Raw genomic sequence first — 10,412 nt, forward strand, 5'->3', positions numbered from 1 at the left:
ATAAGGCTTTAGCCAATGGAGTGGTGTGCGTGTATAGTGACAACATAATAGTAAGAGAGATATTAGTCTATACTTGTGGTCTTTATCTTTTATTTATAGAGTTTACTTTAGGGTTTGAACAATCTGGACTCATTTCTTCATAAGTCTAGTTGTCATCTTGTATAGCTGTCAAGTGTCTGTCTTTTATTGAACTTTTTAGGCATATGGGTCTTATGTAGATTGATATCAGCTTCCATGAGTTTTATATTGTTCTAGATTAATGTGACCAATGTTTGACTCTTTTGAGACAAATTTAATAGTTAATTAACTATTAAACGTCTTACCGCTCCTCGAGATCGTCTGATAGTTTCTTATAAAATGAAAATAGAAATATAAATCAGTGTTAAAGTATTAATAAAATACGAAATATTATCCCCCCTCTTATTTTGTTTAGATGTTGAAATCGTAAGTAGCTCATTCGTCATTAATAAAGGTCTCACATGAAAAAAATGGTCTTACCAGAATACCAGTACAGATCCTATACGGTCCAATAAATCTTAAAACCGATTTAATACCTAATCAATAAATCGGTAGAAAAATTGCTATTTGCTTTGCACAAAATATTATATTCTATATTTGGATTAATATTTTTTATGTTGTAAATTATCTCCTGTACATATATATAAATATGTGGGACTCATGTAAGTAGAATAGAGGAAAAAATAAAATTTAAATCCCATATATTTTATATATTATATATATATAGAATAAAATTTAATTTCTACCATATAAAAAATATTATGCTATTTTATATTTTACATTATGAATGGAATTAATTTCATTCAAATGCAACACCTTAAAAAAATATTATACCTTAATATAAGTTTACCTCTAAACTGGAGCCAGGATCATTCATAGAGGTATGTTAGACCGACTTAATAAATAAATAAAATGAAGTTTTCACTTCTCCTACTGACTCAATGTTCCCAATGTTTTTTTTTAAAAAATAAAAATAAATAAATAGAAAATGATGTTGAATCTGTCACACGAGGGGGAATCTGCACAGTAGTAGCAGAAGTGTTTTTCCCAAAGTTTATATATAAAGAAGAAAAATTGTTTATAATTTTAAGGATTTAGTATTTGTTATTTTAAATGATATAAATTATGTCATTTTAGAAGAGAGATAGACACAGAAAAATAAAAATCATTAAAAGAGAAAATGTGTGTTTTTTTAATTTAAAATTTAAATAAATTTTTTTTCTATATCTTTCTTTCTCTTAAAATAAAGTGACTAATTTCGAAAAATTGAACGGCGTGGGGGACAAATAAATTGTTTTCCTAATTTTAAATAATATAACTTTACGTCAATTTTAATAAAATCATGTTATTTTGATGTAGTTTTGCATTCTTTTTTCTTTATTTTTTTTAATTTTATAAAAATAAAAAATATCAAAAACACAACAAAATAACATAATTTTATTAAAAAATAATACAAAGTTATATAATTTATAATGATAAATATATAATATTTTTTTTTTAAAATGGTTTTGTTAGGAGTCACAGAACAAAACGTGGCAACACAGAAGCTGAATGTAATGGAAGAGAGAGAGAGAGAGAGAGGCTTTCATGGTAAAGAAGCTGTTTGCTGCAAACGTTGCAAACAATTGGGTTCCGACAATCTCACCGTCCATTGCAGAATCTTAAACAAAATTTTAACCTTGGCTGGTTCCCCAAACTTTATAGGCCGAAATCACAGCTACACCCACCGTCCTCAAAATCTAGTTAACTCTTATCATATCCTCTTCCAATGTTTTCTTCTTCTCTCCTTGATCTGCTTCGGTGTTTCAAATCTTCTTTTGTTGCTGTAAACTGGGTGCCATTCAAGACAACGTCTTCAGTATCTCAACAAGGTTCAATTTTTGCATCTTGGTGTCCACCAATTTGGATTTCCTTTTTTTTTTCTCTCTTTAAAATTTGTTATCTTGGTTTACAAGGTTTAAATTTTATATGTTTTTTCACGTGTCTAGCTGATGAAATAGAAGCTTTGAAGTAGAAGCTTGTATATGCTTTATATATGTTTAGGGCTTGAAATAGAAGCTTTGAAGTTTACCCATATGGTTATCCTTTGCTTCAATATGAGATACTCATAATTGTGTAGTTATAAACTTAATTAAGTTGATACTTAATATATTGTATCAAAAGTAGTCACTACAATTATCTTAAATTGATCATGTTGTTTTGTTGTGGACAATGGGATGATTTACATGGTACCTAAGATGTTTAGTTTTAAATTATTTATGCAGGATGGGAAGAGTTAAACTGAGGATCAAGAAATTAGAGAGCACGAGTACCCGGCATGTGACTTATTCGAAGCGGAAAAGTGGAATATTAAAGAAAGCAAAGGAGCTATCAATATTATGTGATATTCATATTGCCCTTCTCATGTTTTCTCCTACAGGAAAGCCTACATTGCTACAAGGACAGCGCAGGTTATAATAATGATTAAGTCATTAGGTGTCCTGTTAAGAGGGAAATTGTTTGTAATGTGTTCAACATTTATGCCTTAGACCTATAGATCAGAAACCTTAATGGCATTTGGTTGGCATATAACTTGCAGCTAGCTTTAATGGTTTCTTGTGTTGAAAATATGTTGAAGAAACATGCAGATAATCTTATATAAGGATGATGAGATTTTGTTTTTGTGCATCTCTTATGAGTCGTGACACCATTGTGTGATTCTATTTAAGTACTATTTCATGAAGAAAATACACTGCTTGCGAGCAAAGGCTTATGTGACTTGCTTAATTCTACCTTCTATATAAATATATACATGTTGCAGATTTGAGCCCATATGTTGCCGCATTCTCTTATAAGGTGATTTTGACTAAGAATGTCGTAATTAAATTGTCATGGAATCAAAAACATGGAAGTATATTGTTTTAATTGTGGCAGTTAAGGTTTGTAGCATCACATTCACAGCCAGTCCATCCATGTTGGAATTCTTCCACTTAAGGCTTAGCGGAATTGAATTTAGCTGTTAGATCATGTATTGTGTTAGAAATAAGAATACGTCATACCTAGATCATGGCATCAAATCTACCCTGTTATCTTCTTAATTCCATGGCTCTAAAGACTACAAATGTGTGAATTCATAAGTTAAATTACTTTTGTTTTATAATGGTAAATAGGGGTGCCAATGGTCTAGTCTGTGGTTCACAAATTAAAAAAATCAAAACAAACCACCATTCGCTGTTTGGATCAGTTCCCTACCAGAGGTAAGTTTTTAGTACAGCTGGTACCCTGTCAATACTTTACTTTAGATTTTCAAAAGGTCTTGTCCAGTAGCAACAGTAAATTAAAATAACAACAGAAACAATTGCAGTAATTGAATAGTAGAAAAGCAAATTAGCAAGTCAGCTCATCCAATCTTCGGTGTAATATATGTATACTCTCTTTTAGTTTGATTTAACCCCCCCAAACCATGGAAATGGATCGAATTGTACGTTTGTTTTTCTTAAAAAACAATGGTTTAGTTGTTGACCTGGTTTGGTTTGGTTTTTGGAACACCCTTAGACCCTTAATTTTAAACATGATGTTCTATTCATAATCTTATTTTTCTTTCATGCCCTAAACTCTCTTGGAAGTTGGAATATATATATATATATATATATATATATATATATATATATATATATATTCTTCCATAAGGCCGGGTACAATCAACTCTCACCCTACCCTTGCAAAATCAGGGAGCCTTGTGCATCGAGGTATGCCCTAAATGAAGACGAGGCTTCCTTGAATCTTGTTTATTTGTAAGAGAGAATATAAAATTCATCTTTAAAATATTTAAAATTCTAAAATAAGTTTAAATTAAAGCCATGTCAGGTTTTTAATTTCTGCATATTGGTTGTTATTTCAGTACTTTTGAGGAGGTCATTGCAAAATTTGCTCAACTTAACCCACAAGAAAGGGCCAAAAGGTTTGCCAAAATTTCTTCTGCAAGTTTTATGGTTTTTATTTTTGGTATGTTGATGACAAAAAAGCTAATGGGTTTCTCATTTTAATTGATCAGGAAATTGGAAAACCTTGAAGTAAGATGAATCTTTTCTTCTCTTATATGCCTTTTAAATATACTGCTTTTGTTACATCAAATGAATAATGTTGTATCTCAACTTCAGGTGATGCTTAAGATTCTGGTTTTGTTTAAAATATAGGCACTGAAGAAAACCTTCAAGAAGTTGGATCATGATGTAAAAGTACAAGATTTCTTGGGTTCAAGGTAAGTTATTGTGATTGTTGACATTGTCAACTTCTCAAAAGAACTTTTAAAGGGTCTGAATTTTCCTATTTTCACCTTGCAGCAGTCAAATAGTGGAGGTACAATGTTCATAAACATCATCATGGTTAATTATAATTTACGAATCTTAAGTTCATAGTTAAACAGCAGAAATATCTGGTGCCGAATTGCTATTGTACAGGAATTAACTCATAAAGTGAGGATTCTACAAGCTCAACTTTCGGAAGTACATGAGAGACTGAGGTGCACATTTGGAGCCTTTGGTTGTTAAAGTATTGCCTTTTCTTTTTGGTGTTATTTTATTGCTCTCTTGTGTTATAAAATTTGACTCTTATTCATTTGTTCTTGGTCTTTAAGGTTTGGTGCTTTGTAATAATTAGGTTATTTTTTATGCCTCAATGTGACACACTCACACACACACACGTATATGTATGTATGTTGTATGTATGTATTTTTTTCCATATACATTTAAATTTTGGCATATTCCTTTGTGCCGTAGCTTGAATACATGTCCTCATTCACACATAAACAACATATGATATTATAACATTTCCCAGGCACATAAAACATGCCTAAATGGAATATAATTTTATTTGAAAGATGTTTTTTGTGTGCTTGGTGGTGCTAGTTATGGGCAATGGCCAATGAGGATGTTTTTGGAGTATATTTGACACGAGTTCTCTCCATAAAATGATCTGTTAAACGGATTATATGATCATTTTCATCTTAAGAAGAGTTAAAGAGATATGATATACTACTAAGGCTTGATGGTTACATAATTCATGTATTCCTGCTGCATCATCGTTTTATCTGTCAGGATCAGATTGTTGTTTCCTCTATGTCCTAAGATTTCCATACTGTGAGTTGGGGAATTTATATTACACTTTTTGGTCCAATAACTTTGTTGCATTAAGGCAAGTTGGCATCAAAACGTTATGAAAACAATAATTATATCTTTTGAATTTTAAATTGCATATTTTTTCCACTTTTATGTTCACTAATGTCTTTCTAGCTATGTCGAAAATAATAATAACAATAATAAAGTTATTTGTGTAAAATTGGCTTTTTCTATGTGAAATGAAGCTGGTGCAATTGATAATTTGTTTTATGTTCTGCTAATAGTAGACCTATCACTAAAATATTATAAATTGGTTAGTCTTACAAATGGGACAGAGTTGTGCGATTACATGCATTATGTACTGTGGGCTTTATAAGTAATGGTTCACAAAAAATCTGCTCCTTTGTGTCATATATTTTATCATTAATGAATTTTGACTAACCATCAGTTTTTGTCACAACTTGGGAAAAAAGGTTTTCAATTCATAGACTAGTTTAGTTGACTTTTCTCAAATGGCCAGATTTTCACTGTTGTATAACATTAAACTGTCCCATCAGCTGTTGGACAGGGATTTGCTTTGTACATTTGAACAGTTCCTGTGCATTATTCTTGACCCAACTTCGACCCCTACTTTTCTCTATACCAGTGTTAACATAATTGCAACACACTCAACCCAGATAAACTCAGATGCAAGTACTAGGGTTGATGAAATTCTGAATTGCCATCGAGGAGTAATCTAGTGTTACATTGGCATATGTTTTTTCAGTTATTGGATTAATGTAGAGAAGATCAACAATTTAGAACATATTAGGCAAATAGAAGACTCACTCAGAGAATCAATTAATCGAGTGCATCTACAGAAGGTATGATTTTGTTTCATGACAAGTAATCATATTATTCTTTCATGTTCAAGCGTCGGATGTACCAGTTCATTAAATAACTTCTGAAGTATTAGGTTGGTATTTTAGCATGTCTACATGCCCCAGATGATCCTAGCTATTACTAGATACTAGAGTTATGAATTGGTGTATCTTGATGTTGACAAATACTTTCCATTTGCAGGAAAATATCAGAAAACACCAAATGATTTCACTTGAATGTGCAAGCCAGGTAGTAATGCTGTACTCTCTTTGTCTCTCTCTCAAGATCTCTTTACCTTTTCTCAAGGATAAATCTTATTTGGATAATTTTTTTTTTCCTTCATAGTTACAGGAAGGGATGAGTTTACCCCTGATGATGTCTGACGTGCAAGAATCCCAACACCTTCCTTGGCTTTTGACTAATGACAATCATCAATTGATGTTTCCCAGTGAACCAAATTTTCTGCCATTTCGGTGGGTTGCTATTATGCATTTTGTGTTCTCAATTTTGCTTAGCTTTGTGCTACTCTAGCTCTAACAGAAGTTCTGTTTCATTATTTCCATGAAAACTATACCTATTTGTAACCAGCTATTAGCTATGCATTCTAAATAATATAAATTCCATTATACTAATAATTTAGCACTTCTTTTTTTTGCTCAAAACTGATGTAATAGCCTTGTAATCTAAGTAATGACTAGATTTTCTAACATACAGATATAATCCCAATAGAGATGCTGAGTGCTCCCCTGATGTTTCACTGCCAGGCTATTCTGGTTATATTGGCAGCAATAAACTTGAGGTTAGTAGATCACCTCAAGTCTCTACATTGTGTCAGGGAGGTGGTGCATTGGATGAGTTAAATGGAGCTGCTTGCTTAGATGTACAACATTGTGAGCAGTTTGCATATCCTCCTCCACCAGATAATGAGCAAGTAAAGCATCACCCAGAGATGAATAGTAAACCAAACCCTGAGATTTACCAAGTTCATAATGGCTTTGATACTCCTAGACCACTGTTTGAGACTGGATATCAGTTCTGGAGTTCTGCTTCTGGGCCTTGCGGTATTGCAATGTATAATGAGAATGGCTACCATAGGGTAAGATGTCCTTTATTATATTCAATTTAGTTCATAGTCCAGGGTAGATTGTGAACTTAAATTTGTCAAAAGGGGCTGGGATAAGTAAATATTCAATTGTTTTATTTTTATACTTTTTTAACTCTCTAGTTTTCTAGCTAATTGCATGTATTTTGCAGTAACTCATTGCTTTCACCAGCAATGCTAAGCTTTTTCCAATTGAGAAGAAGTATTTTAACCGAAATGATGTGACCAATACTTGTGGATGAGCTTCTCACACAAAACCCAGACTCAGCTTCTTCTCCACCTATAAGGTCAATGACTCCATGGTCAATGGAGTTCATATAGGTGGGTTTTAGCCACCAAATATGTTAACTGTATATATTATAGTGTACAATACTTATAGGATTACAGTTTGTCCACATATAAATATTTCAGTTATCTTGACTGACTGATTTACCATTGGTAGAGTTTTGAAGTTTCATTCAGTGATCCAAGCTGTAAATTTGAATTTTTAGAAAATGGAAGTAAATTTTACTTACTTTGGAAAAGTTGTATTAGCAGTTTGATTTTTTTTTTTTAAAGTATCATTGTTTAATTGCTAATAAATGGGCTTGAATCTAAATAAATAATAATAATATAAAACCATCTTAGTTCCTCTGTACATGAAAATAGATGGATCTTAACAATCATGCCCAAATCTCTCTCAAAATTCATCCACTGAGGATTACACGAGGAGGACACATGCTTTCAATTGGATACAAACTTAGTTGCCACTCAGTGTTTGGACGATGGTGTTGTGCCATGGATCCGAGAGGTGCTGCAAGAGGTTGTCAAATGGTCCTTTGCCTGTCACATTATGCTGAACTATAAATCCCAAGAATGCCAACATCGCCAATCTCCCTATATACATTATAACAAGACAAGGTTAGATAAACAATTTCACCTAAAAAGAAGGGACTGTGGTGAAGTGTAGCTGTAGCCAGATTAAATAAAGGCACTTACCATTGGCAATTTCCTTCTCTTTGGCTTCAAGAGTTGGAGCAAAGTTCAAGGGGTTAAAAATGCCACCAGGGTATCCAACCTCATTAGGTGGCAAGCTGTATTGCTTAAAGATGGGATCTTGGTTTACACTACCAGGGTTCTTAATGTCCTGCCATCTTCGGATTTCCACATAATGGAACAAAATGAACTCAATCACAAAGAGGGTTGAGGATGATGCAAAGTATTCTTCTTTCCCAGCATCATACCATTTAGGGACATTTATGATTCCAATTTTGCTAAAAACCTCAGGAAGCAACATCCCTGCAACACCCAACATGGCCCAACGTCCATTGACAAGCTCAGCTTGAACATACCACCTCAAGTTCTCTGGGTCCTCAGCAAGCCCCAGGGGATCAAACCCATTGTCACCGGGAAGACTAATGTAGCAGCATAAAACAAATATGCTAACCAGTTAATAATTGTAATAAATGCATTCATTTTCAGTTTGAATAATGGATATATAAATGAGAATATTGTTTCTCCCAGAGCACACTTCCGGGTACATGAAAATTGGGGGATTCCATTTTTTCTCTTTTTCTCTATTATCCTCTAGGGTCTCACCCTCTACCATGTGTGCCGGAAAAACATTAAGCCTTATATAGATGTAGTTTGATTTTCTTATGTTGCATGATAATTGTTCAATTCTCATGTTGTGACTCAACTAATGGTGGACCTAACATTTATTAAAAAAAAAAAAAAAATTGCACGCAAATCGAAGAATCACAACATGAGAATTCTCATGCAACATAAGAAAATGTTTTCCCTATATAGATATAAAGGAAAGATATTGTGACAACCAAGTTGTGTTACTACTAAGTGACTACCAATTAATCTCATCGTTAGATCGATTATGTTGATCCAACGATTATATTTATTTCCATCTTTGTATGGTCATGATTCCCCATATTTAAAGTAAAATCATTAAATATGAGAAATCATAACCATACAAAGGTGAAAATAAATATAAAGTATTAAATTTGGGGAATCATGACCATACAAAGATAGAAATAAATATAACCGTTGGATCAATATAATCGATCTAACGGTAAGATTGATTGGTAGTCACTTGGTAGTAACACAACTTGGTTGTCACAATATCCTTTCCCATAGATATATAGGAAAAGAAACTTTCACACACTATATGATTTATGTCCATTATTTGTACTATTCACAAAAAAGCTTAGTGTAAGTCTTATATTTATTATTGGAATTAATATTTCTTATATTGCTGGAGTTCATATTTTTTTTTCTTTTTTTTCTTCGTATAAAAACACATAGCCCTACATAATTTTATATGTATATAAAAGCTAAAATAAGTTTGTGTTATTATAAATACATGTATAATATACCTGCCGTTGAGGTAACCTGGGGATGCCAAGCCTGGTAACCACTCTCCTTGTTTGGCTTGAACCTTGAAAGAGATTGGAGGAGTCCACCCCATTGGCTTAATAGCCACTTCCCTGTTGAGTTTACCAGAAGAGCCAGTGAGGAACCTCGATTTAGAAGCACATGGCCGGAAAATGGCGGCAGAAGCCTGTGTGGTAACGGTGGCCATGTTGAGTAAGGCAGTGGCAGTGACGGTGAAAAGGGGTGGTGGCGGTGGTGATAGTGGCGGAAGATGAAAATGTGGTGGTTTTGTTTTGTGTGCATGCATGGATTATTTCATATGTATTTCCTTTCGGAGCCATTCATGTGGTTCTTGTGCATTGTTTGTGTTCCACCGTTGGTTCGCGTGATATTTGATATCGGACGGTCCACGTGCGTCTTGGCTTATCCTTTTATCTAAGCGTTATATCTACAAATCCATTTCTTCATTGTTGTTGGCTGGGAAAAGATTCTGTGGGGTCACAGAATACCACGACGTTGTATGATCGATATGAGAGAGGTTGAAATATCAGCATCACTATTTAAAAAAAAAAAAAAGTAAAGAAAGAAATATCAGCATCACCCAATCATTGTAATACACTTGGCTGGCTCACCATTTCCTCCAATTTTAGCTGAGATATATTTTTAAGCCATATTGATATTATTTTATGGGTATTATGTTTCTTATACCGTAGGATATATAAATTATTTTCTACACATACATTATAGTGTATTGGATTCATAATTTCTTTTTCTCTCTTCTCTTCATATAATCTCACATAGATTCAACATATTTTTATGTATGTATAGGAGATAATATTATCTCCTACAACATTAGAAATATTAAATACTTATTTTATTTACTATTAATTTACTTTAAATTATATTATAATTTTAATTAATTAGATATAAAGAGGTGTATATATTTTCATTTAATTGTTTTATTGACAAAT

At 32.7% G+C, this 10,412-nt stretch overlaps 2 protein-coding genes across 6 annotated transcripts; one reads left to right on the plus strand and one right to left on the minus strand.

Moving 5' to 3' along the window:
- Positions 1 to 1,553: 1,553 nt before the first annotated feature.
- Positions 1,554 to 7,572, plus strand: LOC133310525 (agamous-like MADS-box protein AGL65). 5 transcript variants are annotated; one of them, XM_061511461.1, is made up of 13 exons: positions 1,554 to 1,889; positions 2,283 to 2,468; positions 3,168 to 3,254; positions 3,899 to 3,958; positions 4,052 to 4,070; positions 4,194 to 4,258; positions 4,341 to 4,356; positions 4,458 to 4,519; positions 5,881 to 5,977; positions 6,177 to 6,224; positions 6,321 to 6,448; positions 6,690 to 7,071; positions 7,230 to 7,572. In XM_061511461.1, exons 2-13 carry the CDS (start codon positions 2,284 to 2,286, stop codon positions 7,230 to 7,232), a joined length of 1,152 nt encoding a protein of 383 aa, XP_061367445.1. In that variant the 5' UTR covers positions 1,554 to 1,889; position 2,283; the 3' UTR covers positions 7,233 to 7,572. The 5 variants fall into 5 exon arrangements, with proteins under 5 accessions (XP_061367445.1, XP_061367441.1, XP_061367443.1 ...); XM_061511457.1 differs by having other exon boundaries at positions 6,690 to 7,572; XM_061511459.1 differs by having other exon boundaries at positions 6,327 to 6,448; positions 6,690 to 7,572.
- A 92-nt stretch (positions 7,573 to 7,664) lies between these two features.
- Positions 7,665 to 9,751, minus strand: LOC133310526 (chlorophyll a-b binding protein P4, chloroplastic). Its single transcript, XM_061511463.1, has 3 exons — positions 9,444 to 9,751; positions 8,056 to 8,471; positions 7,665 to 7,953 (listed from the first exon to the last, which is right to left on the minus strand). Exons 1-3 carry the CDS (start codon positions 9,746 to 9,748, stop codon positions 7,817 to 7,819), a joined length of 858 nt encoding a protein of 285 aa, XP_061367447.1. The 5' UTR covers positions 9,749 to 9,751; the 3' UTR covers positions 7,665 to 7,816.
- Positions 9,752 to 10,412: the final 661 nt, after the last annotated feature.

This window comes from Gastrolobium bilobum, unplaced genomic scaffold (genome assembly GCF_033153095.1).
Source record: "Gastrolobium bilobum isolate Gb01-03AN ecotype WA unplaced genomic scaffold, APGP_CSIRO_Gbil_v1 utg4571, whole genome shotgun sequence".
NCBI lineage: Eukaryota > Viridiplantae > Streptophyta > Magnoliopsida > Fabales > Fabaceae > Gastrolobium > Gastrolobium bilobum.